The sequence below is a fragment of the Mastomys coucha genome, unplaced genomic scaffold (genome assembly GCF_008632895.1).
Source record: "Mastomys coucha isolate ucsf_1 unplaced genomic scaffold, UCSF_Mcou_1 pScaffold9, whole genome shotgun sequence".
Classification (NCBI taxonomy): domain Eukaryota; kingdom Metazoa; phylum Chordata; class Mammalia; order Rodentia; family Muridae; genus Mastomys; species Mastomys coucha.
Window position 1 is genome coordinate 8,009,373 of NW_022196915.1, and position 26,441 is coordinate 8,035,813.

The 26,441-nt window shown below is 38.3% G+C and overlaps 1 protein-coding gene across 2 annotated transcripts in view; it reads left to right on the forward strand.

Annotated features, from left to right (window-relative positions):
• The window catches only part of Adk (adenosine kinase), a 412,863-nt gene that overhangs the window by 181,824 nt on the left and 204,598 nt on the right, over window positions 1-26,441 (forward strand). For both annotated transcript variants that reach the window (XM_031362750.1, XM_031362751.1), the window contains exons 5-6: window positions 16,527-16,699; window positions 22,226-22,334. In XM_031362750.1, the coding sequence (XP_031218610.1) occupies window positions 16,527-16,699; window positions 22,226-22,334 (282 nt within the window). The remainder of the gene's footprint in view (window positions 1-16,526; window positions 16,700-22,225; window positions 22,335-26,441) is intronic.

Sequence of the window (26,441 nt, forward strand, 5' to 3'; positions counted from 1 at the left end):
TTTTTGTACAACTCTGGCTATTTGAAATACTATTGAATTGTTCACTTTAAATGAGCATTAAACTATCTCAGAAAAGCTATTAAAGTTATATATTTATATGATCTAACACATGAAGTTAGATTTTATATTTATGTGATTATTTTCCTTACCATAATACATTGTTCCTTTGTAAGTTTTTATTCATTTCATTATACGTATCTTGATAATATTCCAAAGTATTTCCTTTGACAGTACCACTACCAATGTTAAGTAAAAAGTCTTTAATGGTGAGAATCTCATTGTGGTAGATGTGGCTTCTACGTGGTTATCATTTTTAAATGAAAGCTCCAATTTTATTATTAGCAATAAACCTTGACAGTATTTTTTTAAGTGAAAGGCTTACTTTTTCCTTATCCAAGAAAATGTCTGCCAAATGTCTAAGTCTGAATAACGATCATTTGCCTGCCAGTCATAATTTCAAATAGAAATAGTTTTCCATGGGAGAGCAGCTCCTCATCTAGAAACTCAACCCTGTGAGTGTTTTTCCTCAGGAAACTATTGTGCTTCATTCTCAGGTCCCGTTTTCCACTCTGAATGTGCATTTGAGGATCAATATTTAGTAAACCTCCATGATTTTTACTGCCTCTTGCAAAATTAATGTCTTCATGTGAGTACATGTTTGTAAAGAATCCCATGAATTGTAATAGGACTCCATCCTGTCTGTCACCCTCATGTTTTCTAAGCACCAGTGTGAATTTGGGCTATGAAAGCCGATGCATCTGTATTTAGTAAAAGTATGCAACATCTCAGTATTGTGCACATTGCGTCGCCCATGGGTTTTCCTGACTAGCTGTCCACCTGGTCTACAGAGCCCCCTTTCGCAGTTTACTATTACCCTCCGGGGTTATTTTTCCCTCTGACTTTTGTCTGGTTCTACAAACTCTTCAGTTCTCTTGCAGTTGTATCTGCATAAGTACTCCCATATTTCTATGCATTTGAAATCATCTCACCTTTCTCTGGATTTTTCACAACATCCTGCTCTTCCGTTCTTACAGCTTCTTTGCATCACACATAGAACTGTATTAGAGACATTAAAGTTACACTCAGACCGTCCCTACCTTAGCGACTCAGCCCCAGAACATGTCGGTTCTGCCTCCATGAAGGGTTTTCTTTCCTCTGTTTCCTGCCTCCATGGAATCCACTGCGCTTGGGAGCCTTTTTCCTTCCTATAATACTAAGTAACCTGGAGTCAGTCTTCCTCTTCTGGCCTTTACAGGTACTGCATGCCTGTGATGCACACATACACATAAATTTTAAAAACTATATTTTTAAATAAAGTTAGACTGTTTCATAGGGCTCCTAATGGTGATTGAGTTATTTCTTGTATTAACCATGTTGCTTATATCTTTAGTCTTCCTTTGTCTCTCAGTGACTGTGACATTCTACATGTACCTTTTTAATAGTTTAATACCTTCCCTTGCCTTAGAATAGAGAATTGCATAGGTCTCAATGCTGTTTGACAGTGGAAGTGATCCCATGCAATGTCCAGTAATGTAAACATCTGATATTTAGCATAATATTTCATTCTTGTGTAATAAAATCCCATCTTAGCAGCAGTGATAGAAATTATCAAGGTAAGTTTGTGTTGCCTATTAAAGCATATTTTCTCATTTTTTATTGTTTCAGGCAATATTAATCATTTTCTGTGTGCTGAAAGCTAAAATACGTTAGTAAATAAAAACAAATTCTTAATTTCCTGAACCTCAAATTTTTGTTAGGGGAGAAGATGATATATAATGGTTGTAAACATAAATAGATTAGAAGGCTGATCCTGAGGGCCAGGGAGATGGAAGGAGGCAACTGACTTCCACACCATTGCAGTGACACAAAATCAAACATACAAGCACATACCAACTACATTACAAAAAATTATTCATTTATTCATTTATTATTTATTTCCATTTCTATCTGAGAACATGTGTGTGTGTGTGTGTGTGTATGCACGCGTGCGTAGTTGAGTGTGAATTGAGTGTGAAGCCAGGTCTTGGATTCCTCAGAGCTGGAATTACAGTCATTTTCAAGGCAGCTGGTCTGTTGGGTGCTAGGATCTGAGCTCCAGTCCTCAGCAATTGCACTGAACTGATGAGCCATTTCTCAGGGGGTATAAATTAAACATGATAAGGGATGGGGACAAACAGAAAGAAACCATGGGAGTATTAAATTAAAAGGAACATTTTATAGCATAAATATCCAGCTGGTGTGATCTGATAAAGAGTTTAGAGAAGTCTATGTCATGCACAGTGCTCAGTGACTCTATCCAGTCAAGGGTCAGCGCTTGCAGTTCAGTTCAGTTGGAACCATCATCATACAGTTGTCATTATGATGATGGTGATGGTGATGAAGATGGTGATGGTGATGATGATGAGAAGGAGGAGGAGGAGGAGGAGGAGGAGAAGGGGCTGAGGCTGAGAGCCAGTCCCGGTGACTTAGAGCTCTGGAAGAGCCTCCTAGACTTCTGTGGTTCTTGTCTCTTGCTGAGCAGCAGCACTACAGAGCTTAGAGCAGATGAATGGTGTGCTCTCCCATTTTTAAAGGGTAGGGATGTCAGTATGTACTTAGAGTTGAAAGGGAGGAGATTCGGAAACTGTTACAATAGAGTTGACAAGGTTGGGTAGCTTGGATGGAGAGTAACAATGGAGTTAAGGGAAAGCAGTTGAGATCTAGAAACAGTTTAAGGATAAAGCTCAGAGGCTTTTCTGTCGGACTAGATGTGAAATGTGACTAACACCCTCCCTTCCTCTGTAATCCTATTATATGAAAAAGCAAATCAAATCCTTTCTTATGTTTGATAAGTTGGTGTTCTTTAAAATCATTCACTGGCATCCTATTACAGTCTGAATAAAATTTATATTCTTACCATACCAGCAAGGGCCACATACCTAGAACCTTCTGGGACTTTTTTCTAGCTTATTTTCATATTTCATTAACTCTGCTGGTTTTCAGTTATTTTAATGGGAAATCATTGTTTAATTTTGAAGAACCATGTTCCTTCTTTTGGTTCAGGAAATTCTTTAAAGTCATTCTTTGTATGATTCCCTCTTTTACATATTTACATATTTTATGTCTACCTTACTTTCCTTGGCTTGTCTCCTGCATAAGCTAAGCCTTAGCAGTGTTTTCATACTTGGTATCTTCACACATTTTTTTTTAAAGATTTATTTATTTTATTTTATGTGTATAAGTACACTGTAGTTGTGCAGATGGCTGTGAGCCATCATGTGGCTGCTGGGAATTGAACTCAGGATGGCCCTGCTCGCTCCAACATAATACACTAACGCCGTCTTCAGTCACACCAGAAAAGGGCATCAGATCTCATTACGGGTGGTTGTGAACCACCATGTGGTTGCTGGGATCTGAACTCAGGACCTTCAGAAGAGCAGTCAGTGCTCTTACTTGCTGAGCCATCTCGCCAACCCCTCTTCACACATTCTTGTGATTGATAATGTTTGAGTTTTGTTTTGTTTTGCAAGTGTGTATGTGCGTGTGTGCGTGCCTGCTTGTGTGTGTGTGTGTGTGTGTGTGTGTGTGTGTGTGTGTGTGTGTATGTCACAGTCCATGTGTGGAAGTCAGAGAACAACTTGCAGGAATGAATTTTCTCCATCCCTCTGGGTCTCAGATCCTTAAGCTTAGCTGCCTGCTGCTTTACTATGGAGACGTTTCTCATGTCCTTTGGTTATACTGTGAGATCAGATCAGGCTATGTATATATATCTGGTCTTGAATTGGCAGTAGTCATGGTGCCTCAGCCTCCTAACTGGTTTGGCTACCTGGCACACATCACCATGCCTGGCTTTTGTTTCTTTGCTTTGTCTGTTATTTAGAATCTCTATGACATAAGGAAGAAGCTTCATAGTGTGGGTTCCTATGACAACACTGTGCCTAACCCTAGAACACAGTCTATAAATGTCATCAGGCTGAATTAGCTGATTAAATTAATACACAGATGAACAAACAAAATATTTACATTATATGCCGAATTGCAGTCCAGGACTCTCTAACTTGGATGTCAGTTCAACCTTGTCATTTTGATATTTTCTTTTTCTAATTAGTCATTTCATATTAGTATTGTCAGATGGTCACGAGTGACACTTACCACAAGAATATTTGTTCATTCAAATCCCCTCCATTGTTAAGACAAATCCCTAACTTTTAGAAAATAACTGTCCTTACACAGTCACGCTGTGAAGAAACATGTCAAAGGAAATGTGAAACTGAAGCTTTGGATGTGCCCCATTCCCTGCACAGTGCTCTCTTGAAGCTATAATCCCAAAGGAAGGGAAGAAAAGAGAGAAATCTACGGTGCGAGTTCAGGTTTGCTACTGTAAGTGTTCAAGAAAAGACTCTGTTACCATGGCAACAAATGCATGAATTTCAAGTGGAAAATTTTCAGCATATGTGACTGATAAAATTGTGGCATCCTGATTCTTTCTAGTAGAGGATTGTTCCTTATCAGCTGAAAATATTCCGAGTACCCCAATTGAAATTACGTTTTAATTTTTTTTCACATTTCTGTGTGTCTTCACATTTGGGATGTTTATGTGAGGAGGTCAGAGGATATCTTGAGGACATTGATCCTCCATTTTGCGGATTCCAGGTATCAAACTCAGATCATCAGGCTTGGTACTAAGGTACTTTACCCTCTGAGCCATCACATTGTCCCTAAAATCAATGTAAATTTCTATGACACTGTTTTTATATTATTTTTTATACTCAAGAATTATATTCAAGAATACCCTTAAATGTACTATGTATTTGGATTGATTTCTATTGCTGGGGATATGGCTCAGTGGTAAAGTGATTGCTGTGAATGCGTAAGGACATGAGTTTAGATGCCCAGAACCTGCATAAAAGCAGGCAGCATGTATCTGTAACCCAGTGGGGCTGGGGACCCGGAACAAGTGACTCCCAATGGCTCACTTCCCATTTTTGCTGAAATGTCAAGCTCCAGGACCAGTGAGAGACCCTCTCTCAAAAAAGGAAGGTGACCACCAATAGAGCAGGACACTCTGTCATGTTCTAGCCTCCATGTGTACATACATGCAGACAGTCCATCCACATGCATGTGTTCTCACATGGATACTACACAAACACAATTTTAAAAAATAAATAAAAATTACTTTACTAATCTATACTAGATACTTGCTAAATAAGATGATAAATGCTTTAATGTCTTTGGTCTTCTTGATCATAGAAAATGACTTGGCACTCTATAGATTCTCTGTCATAAATGCTTTCTCACCCCGGTTCAGGAAAGCTGTTAAGCTTTAAGTGCTCTGTCATATTTACAGCCTTTTATAGCAGAAGAGAACAGCAGTCGGCAATGATGAGGGAAAACGATGGCAGGTAGACTTAAAACACCATAAAGCACAGGCGATTGTGTGTAATGCCTCGAATTGAATCCTTTCTGAATGAAATGATCAGCCATATGTGCCACTCTCGTGGACCCTGTAAGAAGAGGAGAAATGTGCCCTAATGCTAACTGTGCATGAAATTGCAGTGTTAGGAGATATTGACCAGATGTTTCAATCTCGACAAATAGCTTGTTATGTGGCTGAGTGAAAATATCTTTTGCTGCTTTGATCACATACACCTTGAAGGAAGGGGTAATTTAATAGAGACTGTCATAGTTCATCATTGTCAATAAACTTTGACTTGACCTTTGCCTTATGTTTTTGATGTTGCTGCTGATAGGTGTTGATGAGCAGATGTTTACTGCCTTGGGGTTTTTGCTTTTTATAAAGTGTGTGCTAGAAATAGTAAAGGAGACGGATGTCTCTGTTCTTCTTTATTTTCTTTTTTTCCTCTCTCTCCTTGGTTGCTAGTTACCTGCTTCCTTGGATGTTGCAGGATTTCTGGGCAGATGCCTCTTAGAGACATATTCACTTCAAAAGACCACTTATTTTCCTCTAACCCTTCCTTCATTTCCTGTTCTAGCTGTCATAGGTTCTGTTTGCCACCATCAATTTTTACGGTGGTTTATCTTACATAAAGGATAGCTTTCTGCATTTTATATAGCTGTAAGCGATAGATCCCTAGACCAGCATGATTTCCTAGAGCATGTGCTTAAGGCCTGTGAGGCTAGAGAGTGAGTTACCTGCCCAAAGTCACACTCCCTCCCCCAGGCCTTCTGTGCACTCTAGGTCTGGTATCACTCCTTCCAGGGTGCTTTTCTTCTCCTTCAATGTGCTAACTTCTGTTCTCTTTAGTTGTGTAGAGGAGTGTGCGCACACGAGCACCTACAGGTGCCTACAGAGGCCAGTGGGGTCAGATCCCCTGCACCTGCAGTTACAGGGAGTTGTGAGCTGGCTGATGTGGGTGCAGGAAACCTAACTTGTGTTCTCTGCACAAGCAGCGTGTGCTCCTAAACACCTTATCTCCAGCCCCACGAGGTTTTTCCTCATGCTTCCTCACTCTCTAGGAAGGGTGAGGATTAGCTGGACACTTTTAAAGTCAGCCATGCCCACTCGCTCTCCTCCCCTCTCTAAGTGTTGACTTATTAACACAGACTAAACCCGAGGACCTTACGTTTAGTGTTCGGGTTCAGTGAGCTAAGAGGATACATGAAACACCGTCATGACACACAGCACATACTAAGTATTCGAACTTCAAATTTTGAGATCCCAGCCATTGACCTGGGGGCCTGATGCACACTAAGAAATGGCCTCCCACGAAGGCACAGCCCATTCCAAATACTCAGTAATTTAACTCACAACTGTGGTTGTTGCTTGCAATTATTGGCAAAGCATAGCATTTTTTAGGAATGCCTTTAATATTTAATTTGGCTCAATTTTTCTTAAGTTATCTGAAGAAAATATTTTCAATATATAAATGAAAAAAATTATGGGTTTTAATAATTGCATTTAAATTAGGAAAACTATGTAGTAAAATTAAAAAACCTTTAGGATTTAGAGTATTTAATGTTACCCAGCATCTCCTTTCATTTGAAGCTGCTTGTGTGTCCCTTCCATAAAAGATCCTGTCAAGCCAGGACACACGCTTGTCATCCCAGTTCTCCTAAGGCTGAGGAGGGGGGTTTTCTACAAGTTTGAGACCAACCTGGGCTGTATAGTCAGTTTAGTGCTAGATTGTGCTACACATAGGGACACCCTATAAAACGAACAAAAAAAGCCAAATTTTCTCCATAGTACAAGATTTAACAGTGTAAAGGGACTGAGCAATTTCAGCTAGCTTGTGGAAAGTACTGTTCTGAATTCTGATTCTAAAGAAAACAATACATGCCTTAGGCAATCTCTATTTGATTCATCTTAACAAAAGAGAACTTCATCGTGTAGCAAGAAAGTAATGTCAAAAAATAGTGGTGGGGATCATTTTGTAAATCTTGGTAGGATAAATACGGAAAGCTTTATTGCCCTCTTGGTAGAAATCTTGACACTTCAAGGATTCTGGTGAAAGTGGGATTTAAAAACACTTGCAGTTGTGTGATCCTCCACACCACCCTAGAGGCTGTTGGCTTCCAGCCCACAAGGACAAAGGGAACATAGCTGATGAACATGATTCGGGTGGTCCTTGATTCTGACAGAAAAGACAGACTTCCAGGATCAGCTTCAGAGAGGCAGCTCAACTTTATTTGGGGTGAATCAAGGGCTATATCATTGTTGGGAAAGGGTAGGGATTTCCAGGGTGGAAATAGAGCTTAGTGTACCAAAGAATGCCTCATTTGCATGAAAAGACTTTCCAGGAATTCTAGGTGCTTGCTGAGCAGGTCTTTTGGAGAAAGAAAGTTGAACCTGTAATGTCACCAAGACTACCTAACGTTCCCCAGGTGTGGGGGGGTTCGGGCTCTCCAGACATGGTCGGAGAAGGGGAAGCCCTACTGGTAAAGGGAGTCCTCCATTTTGTGTCAAGCTCAGTGGATGTATCTGGACATGGTAGATTGGGACTTTAATTACCAGGGTTTTCCCACACAGCCATACCAGATGGTGTACTTTTATTGTTATTGTTCTGTTTTGATTTGTTTTTTGTTTTGTTTGTTTTGGCTTTTTTCTTCATTATATTTTGGGAATAAATCCTGGCTTCCTATTTCTGTTCATTCGTCTTTTATTAATTCAGTGAAAGTTTCAGATGATCTAAGCTGTTGTTGACAGTCATAATTTAGGGGCTGTGGAGATGGCTCGCTGGTTAAGAGTGCTTATTGCTCCTGCAGAGTTGAATTCTCAGCACACAGATGGAGCTGTTCACAAACACCTGTGCCTCCTCCTCGAGGTGATGAGATGCCCTCTCCGGACCTCAAGAGCAACCAGCACTCACTCTCTCATAACCTCACAGAGACAAACGAGTATACACATATTGAAAAATAGATCATTGACATAGTATTTTTAAATGAGATTAAATTTCTTTCAGTAAAAAAGTTATTTTCCTTGTTATTTTTTACAGTCCTGTGACCTTGTTTGTGTTGTTTGAACAAAGAAACCGTCCTTATTGGGTTTCTGTGTTCTGTCTGTATTCCCTCTGTCCATGCTCCTCCTGTCAGTAGCTGTTCCCTGTAGTAATTTCATGCAGTTTCTGAACCCTCTTCTGAGAAACACATCAAGGTTATTGCCAAGTTTCTGAGTAAGAGTAACTGAGTGGCTAATGGTTTTACCATACAAAGCTAATGGCATGAGTTCAATTTTCAGAACCTGTTTAAAGATCAGAGATAACCAGATGCCTAAAGTTGTACTCTGACCTCCTCCCACATACATGCATGTACAAACACACTAGGTCACCATGCACATCCAAAATAGTAACCTTTAAAGTAAAAAAGTAATAATGGTGGTGTTAATGATGCTGATAGTGTAATTGCAACTGTAGTAATTATAATAATTAAAATTTGTTCTGTCAACTTTTATTGCCAGGTTCTATACTGAACACTGACTCTACATAAGTAGTTATATTATCAGTGTCTTCTCTATCTACAGTACATTCAGTATACTTTGTTTTCTGTAGGAAACTAAAAAAGTAAACCCAAACTGGTCTTTAAAAAGACAGAGAAATACTTTGTGTGCATGTTCGCACATGCATGTGATTGTTTGGGGGTGGCTCCTTGAGTGAGCACATGCCATGATATAATAGAAAATTCAGAGAATAACTTTCAGTGGGCTTCTAATGGGCTTTTTGAAAATAAAGCACACATCTTCAGACTGGAACAGTCACGTTAACCTGCTAAATTAACTTCACACAGTGAGCCATTTAATCATCCCCAGCACTGTTTTTTAAAAGAAATTAAATACTTTTATTATAAGAACTCATCTTCATGTTTTTGTATTAGAAAGTACAAAAATCCTCTCTGGAATACTCTGCCTCCCTCATTCATACATTCTTAGCTCTTCCTTTTTCCTTTAAAAACTTGTATGCCCTGATTCTTACTTACCATTGAAGCTAAGGGGAGCTTGTTTTTCCTGCTTTCTAAGTTCTATCTGAGGCCTTTGCAACAAAACATTAACAGAGGAGTTAAATCGACGTGAGTATTATATGGCCGAGTAGAAATGTGGGCTGACACGGCGCTTAGTAACAGATGCGGCTGTTCTTACATGAGGTTTGATGAACCATAAGAGGTTGTTGGAAAATGATAATGGAAAAAGAAGTTTGAACAAAAATTAATAAATCAAAAAACTTGACAAGACTTCTCTATTCATCTCAGTCTCCCTCCTTTTCAGAAACTGGATGTTACTTTCTTCTTTTCCGAGGAATGCACCTCTCACTTGAGGAGAAGTTAAAAATTTCTTCGACTTAAAATGCTCAGTGTGCCAATGCTGTGTCTTGCAGTGCCCTGCCATGACTCAGGCCACTGTGTGTCAGCTCAGAGCTTGTCATATCTTCTGGGTTTGATCAGCCGCTTTTCTCCATCTGTGTGCTGCTGCTCCCATGTGTGGTACAACCCCTCATTCTTATGCACATCTCATATGGTAGGCAGTACGGTATTTCTGTTGTAATTTCTGTATATTCTTAAACTGAAAGGCCTTCTGAACAGATAACCCCATCTTTCCTGTTCATTCACTTATTATTTATTGACTGTTAATCATACTGAAAGTAGCCGGTAGTCATTTAGATTTGGAAACATAAACCACGGGTCTTTCAGCTGAGCCAAGAAAGTGTGTTGAACAAGAAAATTCATTAAGAAAAACTAATTTACAATAATAAGGAATCTGTTGTAGCATTAGCTAACATCAGCCATCCAGAATACACCTTGGAACAAGTTTACTTAAAAGAATGAGATATAAAGGCTGGGAAAGCAGCTCAGTGCTGCACACATCAAGGAGATGTGTGTACTCTGTAATCCCAGCACTTGGAAGGTGGAGAATCTACCTGGCCAATGTCATCCTTGGTTGCGTAGGGAGTTCCAGGCCAGCCTGGATTACAGAGATACATGCGTGTGGGAGGAGAAAGAAAGGAGAGAGAAAGGATAAGAGAGAAGTAGATGGAATTCTCAATTGGAACATCGAAGGAACAGGGAAGGGATCAGAATGGAGTGCTGAAGCTGACCTCAGTGCTGGCTAACTGACAGTCCTGTAATGAAGCTGCTTGTGTTAGGCCTGGTCTTCTGAGGAGAGAACATTTTAGGGAGCTCTCTCAATATATAGTAGATTGGGGGATATCAAGCTGAATCCAAGGGAACGCCTAAAAAGTATGTGGTTGTGTTTCCTCTAGAGGATAAGAGTTGAGGTGCTGTCAATGGGTACATTAACAGGACATGTTTTTGAGATCTGGAAATGTCCTGGAATTTGACAGTCGAAATGGTCACATAACCTTCTCATACACAGGGGAAACATTATATGTGTGTGTGTGTGTGTGTGTGTGTGTGTGTGTGTGTGTGTGTGTGTGTTTCTATTCTACATGAAACAAGCCTGTAAACTGTTGGGTGGAGCATGTCTGCCCACTGAGCCACCCTGCCCACATTACTCTCAGCCTTAGCTATAGTTTGTCATCTGATGGATACTTACTGCTATTCCCCAGGGGTTTTTTTCTGTTTGTTTGGTTTGGTTTGGTTTTTTTGTTTTGGTTTTTCGAGACAGGGTTTCTCTGTGTAGCCCTGGCTGTCCTGGAACTCACTCTGTAGACCAGACTGGCCTCGAACTCAGAAATCCCCCTGCCTCTGCCTCCCAAGTGCTGGGATTAAAGGCATGCGCCACCACCGCCCTGCCTATTGCCCAGTTTTGACATTCCATTCTTCTTTGCAGCTGTCCTTTTCAGTTTTCCTGAAATGCCTCCTGGTTTTTCTGTCATTAAATTTCCTGTGTCTGGCTTATCTTTTAACTATCTTAGTGTCTATGTGTCATTCTTCATCATTTAATTATGAATTAAATTAAAGCATATGGCATTATCTTAAAAGTGACTGGCTCTCAGGCATCGTCGGCAGTTATAGTTCCCTAAATATTGCAGTTGGGTGAAGATCGAATTCACCTGAAAGGTGCAGTTAATATTAATAGAAATCTTTGAATGTGTTGTTAAAGACTCCTAATGTGAAGCTCAATATGTCATTTATTCAGCACCTACTTAAAGTTGGTTGTAAATTTACTCTGTCAGGTTCCTTGTATTAATAAGGCATGGGCTTTTATATAATCGCACTCATTTGTTGAGAAACCTCCGTGTGCTTTATTACACCTACAGGATAATACCTACACTTTGTATAGTGATATTTAATCATCTGTCCTGTGTCTATATTTCCCACTATATTTTTCCTTCCTAAATAGTTGCTCCATCATTACACTTCTCATATTCCTTTAGTTAATTTGCTTTTATTAGTTTTTGTTAACATGCATCCTCGCTTCCCAAGCTGTGCCCTTGTAGGCCCACTATGATCCTGTAGCAAACTTAGATAAAGTCCCCTGAATGTTTGTGAGACTCATGTGCGACCTACTGAACTAACAAGGCTCCTTCCACGGGATAGTTTAGCTTTTCAAGGACAACACAATGACATCTGTATGACACAGCAAGAACCACTCCTTCAGAACTTTCCCCTTTAGTATTAAACCTGGTATATTGCTTTCAATGCCTTCATAAGTACTTTGCAAAAACAAATGTATTTGTTTCTGTGAATAAAAGGTTGTACTTAATGGTCAAGATAAAGTGATGAGCGAACGTGCGGATGAGTGATCTAGGCCTCAGGCTGTGGGGGTTTGCAGTACCCATGAGATACCTATTAGAAAACTTGAATTTTTGATTGGAACTAGGAACACCATAATTAGATTCATAAAATATACTGTATGCTGTGCTATATGCCTCTCTGAAGTTCATTGTCAGTTCCGAAGAGTCAGACATAACTTTTAAAGACAATTGATGATATCACATATCTTTGGAAACCTTTTGTTATCTCTTCATTGCCACTAATGTCTTTACTGGATGTTTTGTATTATCATCTTGGTGTTTTTATTATTATTTAAGTTCCATTAAACTAATTTGGTATTTGTACCAATAACAACTACATTTTCTGTTGCAGCTAGGCCTTTCTGATTCTTACAGTATTCTTACAGTATTTTTTTTTAAGGTTTATTTATTTATTATATGTAAGTACACTGTAGCTGTCTTCAGATACTCCAGAAGAGGGCACCAGATTTCATTACAGATGGTTGTGAGCCATCATGTCGTTGCTGGGATTTGAACTCATGACCTTCAGAAGAACAGTCGGTACTCTTAACTGCTGAACCATCTCTCCAGCCCTCTTACAGTATTCTTGCAAGATCATACATTTTATAATTAAAGAATTTAGGCTATACAGCATTGAAATCTCTCAGAGTAATGTGTGTCCTATCTTTTGTGCATCTAGCTCCTTTTCTACAGTTCATCAATTATGGGATCAGCTTCTTCATTCCCCTTAGGTATCTCATTGAGGCATTGATTAGGATTGCATTAAAACCATGTATCATTATTATGCTACCTTCCTTGGGAGTCATAGATAAACATCTATTCATGCCAGATAGGATACCAATGACAAATAGCAGATCAGACTAATGATTCCATTAGAGTACAGCTAGACAAACCAAGAGTTCATAGGGCTTACTTATAGGAGTGTGGAGAAGGGTTACTTCTGCAAGTGTCACTGAAATGTGCCATTCGGGCTAGATGACAGACTCCCCACAGTCTCTATCCTCTACAACAGTGGTTCTCAACCCTTTAATATAGTTCCTCATGTTGTGGTGACCTCCCCTCCCCATCATATAATCATTTTTGTCATTACATCTTAACTGTAACTTTGCTACTATTATGAACCATAATGTAAATATCTGATATAAAGGATATCTGATGTGTTACCCCAGTGAAGGGGTCATTTGACTTCCAAAGGGGTCACGACCCACATGTTGAGAAATGCTGCTCTGGCACCTCTAGAAACTATATGCAGTCAAAGAAGACCTTAAACTCCAGATGTTCCTCTACTTCAAGTGCTGGGATTACAAGCATATACCACCAAGCTTACTATCATATTTTTTATTCAAAAGTATTTATGTAGATTCCTTATTATTCCTTGCATTGCTGAAGTATGTGTGGGTTGTATGTAGCCAGAATTTTAAGGATTACTATAATTTTAACTTACTATTCTTTGCAATAACTGTTCAATTTATTCTCCTGTATTTCTTTTGGTGCTTACTAGTGTATACTAATTTCAATGGGAGAAGCAGTCAGACCTTTGTGTCCTCGTAGTGCATATGATGTCAAGGTCCCATCAGGGTCTCCTCTGTCAGAGGCACTGCTTATTTTCTAGTATCCGAGACGCCTGTATGTATACTTTTATGGTTTTGTTTTCTAGCTGTCCACAATGCATGGGTACTTTTTCCACATCCTCACTAACACTTCTTATTTTCTCCTCTTTTCTTAGTGTCATGATTAGTGTTAAATGACGTCTAATTAGGTTTTTGGTTTGATTTTTTTTGTTTGTTCTTTCCAGATGGTTAGTACTGTTGAGCATCTTCATGGGCTCGTTGGCCATTTGGATAACTAGAAACACACCTGTTCAACGCTTTTGGCCATATTTCATTCAGGTTATTTGTTTTATTGTCATGTTGTAGAAGTTTGTTAGTATTCTGGATATTAACCTCTCATCAGATACATAACTGCCCTTTTGCCTTATTGATCATTCCTTCTGCGGTTCAATAGGTCTCATTTATTGCTGTCACAGTTATTTACTTTTGCTTTATTTGACTTCCTTTTTGTTTGAATTCCTTAGAAAATATTGACAAATTCCATGTCTGTAACCTTTCCCATGATATTTTTATTCTTGAATTTTCTCTTTTATAACTTTTCTATCTTCACAAGATAGAGAATTGTCTACACACACGGATCCCTTTTTGTTTTGTTTTTGTTGCTGTCGTTTGGGAGCTTGTTGCTGAGGTGGAGTTTTGAAGCCTTTGTCCATGTAGATGTCTAAACTTTGAAGACTGGTTTCCTTGTGGAATTTAGGCTGGCCTTGAACTCATCCTGTTTCCCCAGACAGAATCCAATTCTCCACTCTCTTGCCTCTCCCTCCCAAGGCTAGAGTTACTCAGAGGGATTGGTCTCTTCGCCATTTCCTTGGTTTGTGTGTGAATATGGGTTTCTCTCAAACAGGTTCATCTAGTTTATTGGGCAAGTCTTCTGTGCACAGACTTTGTTGTTTGTAACATTTCATTGTAAGTAAAATATAAATAAATAATTACAACTGTAGTGTTGCATGTGCATCTTGAGGATAAATCTCTAGAAATAGTAATGGTTTTCTATTACTATTTTGCTGATCTCCATTCCTTTATCTCTAAATGTATTCCTATACATTATCCGTATATGTTTGTTTCTCTCTATACATATATTTATACATACTTAGTATTTGTATGCTTATTTGTATTTGTTTCCATAACAAATATACTCAGTATTTCAATATATTTTGTTTTTATTTATTATTTATTGGTATTTTATATGTATAAGTGTTTTGCCTTCAAGTGTGTTTGTGCACCACAAGCATGTAATTAATACCTGTGGAGGTCAGAAGAAAGCATGATACATTAGAACTAAAGTTATAGACAGTTGTGAGTTGCAATATGAGTGTTGAGAATTGAACCTGGGTCTGCAGTGATTGGTATTGACCACTAAGCTATCTCCCCAGCCTCCTGTGTTGGTACTTGTTTTAGTTTATATACAAAGAATTTTTAACAACTTTATTTGAAATAAAAAGAGATGGTCTCTTTAGAATCACTAATAAAGTATGAGAAGCCTCAGGGACATGAGCTACTTTAAAGAGTTCAAATCAACGAAACCAATGCATATTAAAAGAAATCCATTATGAATCATTTACAAGGAAAATACTGAAATTTATAAGAATCACTTTAATGACATGATGAGATATTTGTAGAGTTTAAACGTGTCTCTCTTTACAAAATGTTAATATTCATCTATGCATATAATGTTTTTGCACCAAATATCCCCCAATTCTTTCCCTGGCTCTACCACCACTTTTTGCTCTTACTTCATGTGCCTTCTTTCTCTTTTGTCTGTACACGCATGTTGTAGAACCGTCTGTCTACTAGATCGTGGGTAGCCTCTCAGAGAGCATCCCCAAAGAAAGCTGACTTTTGTACCCCAGCAGTAATCAGTACTCGGATTTGGGCAGTATTGAGCTCCCGTGGGCCTTCCTCACTTTGCAATAACCATAGTGATTATGTGTAACAGCCTGTCATGGAAATACTCTCTGTGATCAGTGCTTAGACGTCCACCCTCTGTCCAGTTCCAAACACTTTTCTTTCTTTTTTGGAATGGAGAGAGAGGTTTCTTTTTAAGACAGTATCATAGAACCTAAGCAGTTTGCAAGTTTGAACATTTTAACTCGTGGTTCTTCTGCCTCCGTCTCCCAGGTGTTAGAATATCAGGCATGCGTCACCATTCTCAGGCACCATTTTAAACAGTAATTAAGAATGAGCATGTTTTAGCATAATTTATGTATAAAATATTCCAAGAAGTATAAAAATATTGATTACCACACCTTAAAGGTGTTGCTTATTGCATGTTGGATACTATGCTCAGCTTTGCACATACACTGACTTATATTATTTAAGTTAATCTTCACCTTCCCTCTGAAGCATGTTTTTAATCATTTCCCCATTTTACAGATTAGAAAAGCAAGCTGTAGAAAGGTTAAGTGATGCCAAGATAGTGGCTCATATCTGCTATCCCAGATTTTAATAGGCTGAGACAGGAGCACAGCTGTGAGGTTTAGTTTAGCCTGTGTTCTTGTACATTGACATGCATTTGAGATCCCTATAAATAGCCAGCATTTGACTTAAAGTCCATATAACTTAAGCTTCTGAGTTCTAAATACCTGTACTCTATGTCTACCTACTGAAGCAGTCCACTCTGTAATTGAAAGGTGTGTACGGCTGTTTTGTCAAGGTTGTTACTCTAAGCAGTAGTGTGCCTGTTGAAGTTCCATTCATCGTCATTACAAAGCATCCCTTTCATGCCCACATCCATGGCAGAGTCCTCAGCTATCCATTCTGTTTCTGACCTGTCATTTATGTTCCTGTTTTTCAGTGGATGATTCAGGAGCCACACAAAGCAGCAACATTCTTTGGATGCATTGGGATAGATAAGTTTGGGGAAATCCTGAAGCGTAAAGCTGCTGACGCACATGTGGATGCTCATTACTACGAGCAGAATGAGCAGCCAACGGGAACGTGTGCTGTGTGCATCACTGGTGGCAACAGGTAAGTCATTATCAACCTGGAGCACCCTCCCCGCACTGATGTGTAGGCACTGACAAAACCTGAATTACAAACAGTTTGAACTTAACTTCAGTTTAATAACCATTTTTTATGTTCAGTAAGCCCTCCTTCCTCACGTCATCTTTAACCTTGTGTTTAATTAACTTCTGTACTATTTAAGAATTCCATGCATGTATGTAATATGTTTTATACAGGCCACTCCCCCTTTTCCTCTCCAGCCCCTCTGCTATGCGCAGTTTCTCCCTCACAACTTTGCGTGCTCTACTCTGTTATTGTTACCGATGCAGGAGAAAGCTTACATGCAGTTTCTGAAATTTATGTATGTGTGCTGAATGGGAGTAGCTACTGTGAGACGGCTATCAGGGACCACATCCCTGAAGAAGACTGGCTCTTCCTCCCCAGCAACCATCAGTTACCAGTGGCTTCTCAGTGAAGGCTGGGACTTTATGAGCCCCTCCCCAGCCCATTCTTGAACTGTGGCTCAGTTGATCTTGAGCAGGTCACATGCATACAGTTATAACCACTGTGAGTTCAAATGTGTAACAACACTGTCATATCCAGCAAATCTGGATATTTTTTCCATACATGCTGCCTCTGGCTTTTAAAGTCTTTCTACCTCCTCTTTCTTGATGGTTCCTAAGCTTTTGGCAAGGTAAGATAAATCTATTTAAACTCATTTATATAACATATATTTTGGGAACTTCTACACTAGTAAGTTTCCATATGGCTTTTTCAAAGGTCTTTAATATTAGTTATCCTTCCCTAGACTCCCTCCTCTACTAAGCTCTCCCATCCTCCATCTTGTTTAACCCTTTCTGTTTTGTTAATCTCACTCAGAATGATTATTCCCAACCCTGTCCTTTTACCCGTGAATTTCATATTTTTTTCTCTTTCTTTACAGCTGAAAAATATAGCACATTTTCATTTTCCACTTACCAGTTGATGGATCCTAATCCATTTCTACTCACTGGGTCTTGTCAGTAGATCAGTAGTGAACATGGATGAGCAAGTATCTTTGTAGTAGGATATGGAGTCCTTTAGGAGTGTGTGTGTGTGTGTGTGTGTGTGTGTGTGTGTGTCTGTGTCTGTGTCTCTGTGTCTCTGTGTCTCTGTGTCTGTATCTGCATTATAGGTGGAGCTTGTGGTAAATCTACTTCCAACTCTTTGAAGAACCTCCACACTGAGTTCCATCGTAGCTGAACCAATAGTGAATAAGTATTCCCTTTTCCCCACATCCACACCAGCATTTGTTGTCTGGTCTTCTTGTTGTTACTTTGTTTTGTTTTGTTTTATTTAGTCTTAGCGTTGTCACTAGTGTAGGATGTGATTATTTTGTCTACTCTTAATTTTTAGTTTATTCGCAATAGTGTCTTAAACTTCAGGCCAGGCTGCCCTGACTCTTGGCAGTCTTTCCACCATCACCTTCCACCTATGGGACTCCCAAGAGTGAGCCTTTGGGCCAGCTTCCTTTTTTTGTTGTTTCTGTTTTTTTGTTTTTGTTTTTTTTTTTTTAGCAAGATTTTGTTTACTTATGTGTCGTGATGGGGGTTTTGTGTGGTGTGTGTGCATGCTGTCCCACGACTGTGGAGGCCAGTGGACAGCTTTGTGAAGCTGCCTCTCCTACTGCCTTTATTATGGCTTCCTAAGATTGAAGTCAGGTGATCAGGTTTCCATCATCAGGCAGGTTCCTTTAGCTGCTGGGCTACCTCAGAGAGAAGCACCTTTTGTGTTTTTCAGCTTGTTTTTAGTTAGACCTGCTTTTGAATTCATGAGGTATATCGAAGCAAAAGCTTGAGATTATCTAATCTAGTCTCTACCTTGAATAATTAAGCTTAGGAAAAGAAAATGTTGTGTTTGGGATTTTACATCATGTAATTTGCTGAACTCGCATCAGAAGAGAAAGAATGATCTTGTCGGCATAACCTGTTAACAGCATATGAGAATCTGTTTATAGAAGCATGTGTGTCACAAGGCTTCCACCACTGTTAAACAACACCAGTCTTGTAATGGACCACTCAGTCAGCAACCACGCCAGCTGTCTCAGCTCACACCTGTAGAATTGCAGCATTTAAGAGGCAGAGACAGGAGAATCACAAGCTTGATATCCAGGATGAGCTACACAATCAAAACCAGCATGTGCAGTTGAAAGTAGAGGTGAAGACACACACATCTTTTCTTATTACATTTCAGAAGTCTCTTTATTGTTCAGATGGCAAAGTGGTATCACACTACAATAATAGTATGCCCCTGGGTTACTGTACAATAGAGGGTCATTGGTGCTACTATTCTTGAAATCGAGAGAAAACAAAAGACATTCAGAAAAAGAGATGGGTCAAACAACCAGGGCAGGTCCCAGAGCTGCAGAGTGACTAATGGTGTCATTTTCACCATCAAATACACTGTATTAAAATGAATCAGAGAAGCCCCGATGCTACGTGCCAGGTCGGAGACTTTTCCCCAACTTTTCCAGGCAGACATGTAAAGAGCTTGAATGACAAGATCTTCATCTTGCCATGAGCTTCTTTCGACCCTTTCCATTGCTGGAATCTTGCGAGTGCAGCAGAAACACTGTAGCATGGACCCTAGTGGGAAAGTTACCCAGCATGGGCCACAAAGCAGAATAATCTATACAACTGGCAGCTGGTACTGTTAGTCTAAGCCCTCCTATCTACAAACTTTACTCAGTAAAAAAGTTCTTTATATCAATCTCTGTCTCTCTCAGGGCCTTCCATGCACTGGTCTTACTTACTGCTTGGTAGCTGTGCAGCATTCTAACATTAGCATCATACCAATGGAGTCTTCCTTCTCCTTTGCATTGGAAAAAGAAAATCACCTTTTTTCTTACCGTTTTATTAGAGTTCTCAGAAATTACCTACTTTAAATTTTAATCCACTCCAATATTTGCATTCTTTGTACTTGCTTTAGTTTGTTTGATTTTTGAGACAGGGCCTGGGATACCAGTCCTGGCTAGCCTGGAATTTGCTACATAGGTCAAACCAACATCAAACTTGTGTCTATCCTTATACTTCTACTTCCAACAGTGTCATGATTATAGGTGTACCATGCCTGGCTGGGTATCCTATACTTATACATATGTAATTTGTCCTTCATTCTTCGTGCTGTTTTTATATCCTGATCCATCCCCCTGTTGTAAGATTGTTCAGTTTAACATAAGATAGAGTCAGTTGGTAAGAAGGGAACCTCAATTGAGAAACTGCCTCCTTTAGATTATCCAATAGGTCTCTCCATGGGGCATTTTCTTGATTAACTATTGATGTGAGAGGACCCAGCCCACAGTGAGTAGTGCCACCCTAGGCAAGTGGTCCTGAGTTGTACAGAAATCTAGCTTTCAAAAGCAATCTAGTAAGTAATGTTCCTCCATGGCCTCTGCTTCAGTTTCTGCTTCCAGGTTCCTGCCTGTGTTCCTGCCCTAACTTCCCTCAGTGATGGATGGTGATCTGGAAGTGTAAGCCACAGAAACCCTTTCCTCTCCAAGTTTTTCTTGGTTATGATGTTTATCACAGCAAATAGAAAGTTAGGACAATTCCCTTTCTCACCTTCTTTATTTTGGCTTCCAGCTTGCTTCCAGCAGAATCATAGTAGGACCTGACATGATTCTGGGAGCTGAGGACCATTGTGGACAAATAGTTAAAAAATAACTTTTGAGAGTAATAAGGGATCCAGAGTAACTTTCAGATCTTTCCCTTAATGTGGTTTGGTGGCGGTGGTAGTGGTGGTGGTGGTCGTGTGTGTGTGTGTGTGTGTGTGTGTGTGTGTGTGTGTGTGTGTGTGTGTGTGAGAGAGAGGGAGAGGGAGAGAGAGAGATTTGGGGATAGTTTTCACTTCTCAATTAATTATTCATTATTTAAACCAAGTAACCAAGTTCTCTATATATTCAGATATCCACTACTCAAATGTACTTGTTTAGAGCTTTGTGTCTTGTAGCTTTCCAAAAAGAAATTTTATTTTCCAGTATGAATTTTTTTCATTAATATTAAATGGGTCATGTTTTCTTTCTGACATCACCAAGGCTAGAATAAAATTGTTAAATTGTCATTATATACTAAATTACTGTTTGAACAATTATTAGGTTTTACAGATGTCAGAAACTCAATTTGCCTACCAGTATTATGGCTTTGGTAACCTGTGTTCAGATGGGATTGAGGCTGGGACTTAGCATAGTTAGTAGAGAACCAATCTGGTATACACAAACCTGGCTTGTATTCCTAGCATTGCATAAGCATAATGTGGTAACCCATATCCATAATCCTAGTACCCTACGCAGGAGGTAGAAGCAGAGGGATGAGAAGTTTAATGCCATCCTCTGTATATTGTGTCTGCAGACTCAGCCTGGGATAGGTGAGACCTAGTCTGGATTGTAAGAAAAAAGATGTAAGAACTCTTGCTGGGTGCTGTGGGGGTGGGCAGGGCACTCTACAATATCATTGCTGGAATGTGACAGAATTGGTAGATTTATCTTTCTGCTGGCTTCTGATAATTAAAACTTAGAACTCAAATATACTTTTGCAATTAAAATAAAAGTTAGCAAGAATGTGTTTTAATGAAAAATTCCTACATCACTATTAGGTTGTTTATAAATTAGGAGTGGGTTCGATCCCTGACACCAAATTAAAGGAATAGTACTGATTTTTATTTTTATTTCAATATAAACTGATTCCAAATTCAGGAATAAATTAAGATAAGGATGAGTGGAAAATCATTTTGGAAGAGAAACTTTTCTCTTAGATGGAGGAACTAAATATCCCAAGTCTCAAATGATGAAGCCATCTTTCTCTAGAGCATAATTCTTACTATTTTAATTTTTAATAATACTGAAAAATGCTAAATAATTTTATAAATCCAATCTGAATGAAGGATTTATATTATGTGAAATGTAAATAGTTTGCTTCATTAAGTTGAATCGTTGAGTTAAAATTAAGCAATTTCAGTGGCACTTAATAGCCAGATTTTAAATCTAGTATGTTGGTTAAGTTTTCCAGCTATAAAATAACCCTGCCCAAGAGTTTTCAGCTATAGAAACTTGTTCTAATTGATTCCATTCCTTAAAATGTAATAGTTGCAAATTCATTTCTCACAGTAATATGATCTATATTTATATGTGCAATTTATGAAATTAGTCCCACATTGGGCTCTTAAAAGTATTTTAATTAGTCAATTTAGTTCATTGGTCATTGGATTTTTCTACCATAAAAATGAAATTTTGGTTTATGTAGATTTCCTATTTCAGAATGACCTAGTCCTCTATTTATTTTGAACTGTATTTATATATTAAAAGTAAACCTTATTTTGGAGTTTAAAAACTCATATACCTTATAATTTGAGGTAATGCTGGTTACCATGTCTCTTGTCTTAAGGGCATCAAACATGTCCCCTTCTTCACGATCAGCAATATCAGCTTTTGAAGAATTTGTTCCTTTCTGTATAATATACCTGAAGGTTTTTCTTCTTTTCTAAGTAACATGCCTTTCCTTTTTCTTGGGTTTTTAGGTCCCTTGTTGCTAACCTTGCTGCTGCCAATTGTTATAAGAAGGAAAAGCACCTTGATCTGGAGAGGAACTGGATGCTGGTAGAAAAAGCCAGAGTTTACTACATAGCTGTAAGTGCCAGCTCACACTTGGAGTCCGCGTTAACATGATAGACTATAGCTGGTGCTGATATATGTTAATTTTTTAAAAGCCCTTATATAACCCTAATGTACCTTTCTTGAGCATATGCTTGATTCATTATTATAATTATGCAATAGAAATATAATCATTATGAGTATGAATTTGTGTTACCACTTTCAAGTCTACTACTTTAGAAATATTATAAGTAACTGCTCAGTCGCACAGAATTTTGTGCTGTTAAATCCCTTTCATAAGGTCTTTTGAAGTAGTTCTACAAACATATTTTTGGCAACTTATTATAAATGATATGAGCATTGTGGAAAACAGTAGTAATGGAAGTATGCACTGCTAACAGTTTGAGCTTATTTGCTTAAAAAAGAATCGTGATTGCTATTTATTGCATAGCAATTAGCATGACACCTTTTAGTTTAATATTTCAGAAACATTGATTGTGACAAATCTCTTAAATCTGTAATAGGGCAGCATATAATTTGAGTTAAGTTCTCTGACATAAAAATAATTGGTTAAGAATTAATTTTCTAATGTTGGAAGTACACTAAAATTTCTCTTGAATTAATCAACCTATGATTACCTAGTTGTAATATGAGTTAAACATGGCTGCTCACACAAGAGTATAAACCTGTTACTTGGTAGTAGGATCTCATGTCATACACAGCTAGGAAGAACAGCTGCTAACATTCTGCTCTCTGAGCTGTCTGGAACAGCTGGGAAGGCGTGGTTGAAATCAGTTATCTTGTAAATATGTGTTTATTGAAGATATAATTATTTGTTTCAGTCTAGTGACAATGTCCCCCACAGCATGTTTATGTGCATTACTGTAGGTTTTACAATATGCTACTTAAATGCTTATATGGGATTGTACAATCAAAAGTCAACTACATTGACAGCCATTATGTGAGAAAACCATTGCTAGAATTCAAGACTTTCTTTCATTATTATTTCATTTTTGTCCATTTCTTTAAACGATTTAATTTTTCTTAAGGACCTGTTTTTGTGTGTTTTTCTAGTGTGGTTATTTGTTTGAGACAGGATCTCAATATGTAGCCCAAGCTGGCTGCAAATTACAGTTCTCTGTATTTCAGAGTGTCAACTAGTATCAAGTAGAAACTGCACCTGCTAGGAAGCATAATGATTTGATGAGCATATGAGCATAGTGTAAGGCTTATACAGTCAACTGGATCGATCTGGTTAAGTTTTAGTGGATGGTGGGACGGTTGCAGAAATATTGTAGATCCAGCTTGCAAACAGCTCCTTACTGCATTGTTTTATTTGGTTCTAATCTATCTGATTGTGGTTCTCAGTGTTACTCTTATGTTTGCAAGCCCTTTACATTGGCCAGATAAACCTTTCTGCTCATAAGTTGATTTACTTCAGAAAAGAGGATATTTATTCATCTGTCCGTCTATGTCTGTCTGTCTGCCAATCCATCTTCCTTTCTTCCCTCCCTCCCCTCTTACTCACTTGCTTTTGATACAGTCTGACTTTGTGACCCAAGGTGGGTTGAAATCCCCTAGGTAGCCAGGATTTTCCTTGAACTCAGTGTGATCCTCTTGGTTCAGTCTCCTAAGTACTGAGATTACAGCTGGGAGCCACAGTGCCCCTGCTGCCCGTTTGGTTTTTATGTAGCTCTTTAACTTTATGTATAGCTGAGGGCTGGTATTTCACTCCTTCTACTTCTGTAATGGAGATTATCTGTGAGTACACCATGCCCAATTTGAAGACTCTTTTTATATACCCAGGATGCTGTACATTGTAGTGGTCATTCAGTAGATACTTAAAATGTGGAGTTGGTTACCCATTTAAACATGTGCTACCTGTGCATGACCTTCCATGGAGACCAGAAAAGATCTTGGGATCCTGCAGAGCTAGATTCCACACGGCCCTGAGCCACCTGATGCAGTACTGAGAAGAGCAAAGATTCTTACCTTCTGACCCACCTCTTCTTCAGCTCCCTGGCTTTGTTTCAATTATTGGTGTCATGGCTACATTTTCTTCTCACTTATTTACACTTAAAGCACATATTTTGTGGAAAACAGATTGTTGGGTCTCCTTTTGGTCCAACTTGACATGGTCTACCTTTGAATTGGAACCTATATACCATATCTTTTACATGTGAGTATTGGTATAATTCAGTTTAAGATTGTCTTTGTATTTATTCTTGTTACTCTTATTATTTTGTACTTCTCTCCTATTCTTTTATGGTAATTTAGTCCTTTTATCGCCGTTGTGTTCTTTCTCTTCTGTCTTGGTCTTACTCGGTTTCTTCCTCTCCTTGTTGTTTTAGAGTTTCATTGCACACATCATTCACTCACCAGATTTTGTTTTCAAATGATATGATAGGACTTCTTACAGTGTAAGAACTTTGAAATACTGTATTTCCCTCTTGTCTCATCTGGTCTTTATATAGCCACTGTTTATTTAATTTTGTGGTAATTTTAGTTCTTTTATTTTTATATAGGGTTTTTACTATGTAATCCATAAAACATAAAATACACATTTTACTTACGTATTTACAAACACTATCCTATTTTGTATAACTATAGTAATATAATTATATGTTATTTTTAAAAATAATCAAATAATAAATACTTGAGAAATAAACCATACATATACATATACATATATATACATATACATATATACATAATTGCCATTGCAGTGTTCTTTGTTTCTTTTCCTTAGTATCAGGTTTCTATCCAACATCATTTCCTTCTTCCTGAGAGGGCATTCCTGAACAGTTCTTGTATTTGGATGTATTAGTCATAAATGCGTTTAGCTTTCAGGTTTGAAAACATCTTTGTTTTATATTTAGATATGAGTAGTATTTTTGCCACACTTGTTTTGCCCTTCCAATTTCATTTTTCTTTCATTTTATGAATGTCATTGCCCACTCTCTTCTTCCTTGAATTATTCTTGATGAGACAGCTGTCATCCTTGCTTTGGTCCCTCCACGTGAAACATCTCCCACCTCCCCCCTACTCCTTCCTCTTGATGGTTTTTCATTTGTTACTGGTTTGACTGGTTTTAGGATATCTTAGTCCATCCTTCATGTGTCTTGACTTGAATATTGATTAAGGTCCTTGAGCTACAGAATTAGAATTAGAATTAGAATTAGAATTTGTATCATCTGGGGTTTTTTCAGCCATTGGTTCTTCAGATTTTCTTTTCTACCTTCACACCATTAGAAAGTGTTTCCTATACTTCCCTCCTATTCCTTGTTTCTTTGAATTTCTTTTTCTCTTTGTCTTTTACTTTAGCTACTTTGTGTGGTACCTCCCTGTTCCCTAGCATTTTCTTCAGGAGTATCTAAACAAACTCTCATTAATTTATCTAAGTATTTTTAAATCTCAATGTTGTTTTCATATCTGAAAACTGAGTTGAAACATAACTATTGCTTGTCTCTGCCTCACTTTTAGAATATATAAACAGTAGGTCAGGAACCCTTTGGGGGTTGCTTATCAGATATTTACTCTACAATTTATAACAGTAGCAAAATTATAGTTACAAAGTAGCAACGAAGATAATTTTATAGTTGGGGGTCAAAACAACATGAACTGTAGTAAAGGGGCCCAGCAACAGGAAAGTTAAAAACCACTGATGTATAGTTAAAATAACATTTGTGACATTCTCTATTAACTTCAGCACATATGTAATTTCTAGGGCAGTTTTGGGGTTTTATCCCTCCTTACGAGTACTTGTATTTGTCTGGTCACATTTGTGTACTAACTGTTACCTAGCTGTAGTGTTTATTGTAAATCTTAAGATTTATTCTGGGGTACAGTTATTTGTAACAGGTATTGTGCTTTGGAATCTTGTTCTTATGAGTTTTTTTTTTTTTTTTTTTTTTTTTTTTAAGATCTATCCAGAGTAGTACCTATTCATGACATTGGTTCTTGACCGGTGGCAGTTTTTCTCCCTTGGGGACATTTGATAATATCTGAGCCCTGAGCCACCTCTTTGTATTATGATGATTGGGTGGTTCCTAAAGGACAGGGGAGTTTACTTACCATTTTATAATCATGAGATAGCATGATGCAATAAGTTTCATTTTTAAAAAAAAATGAATCCAGTGTTAA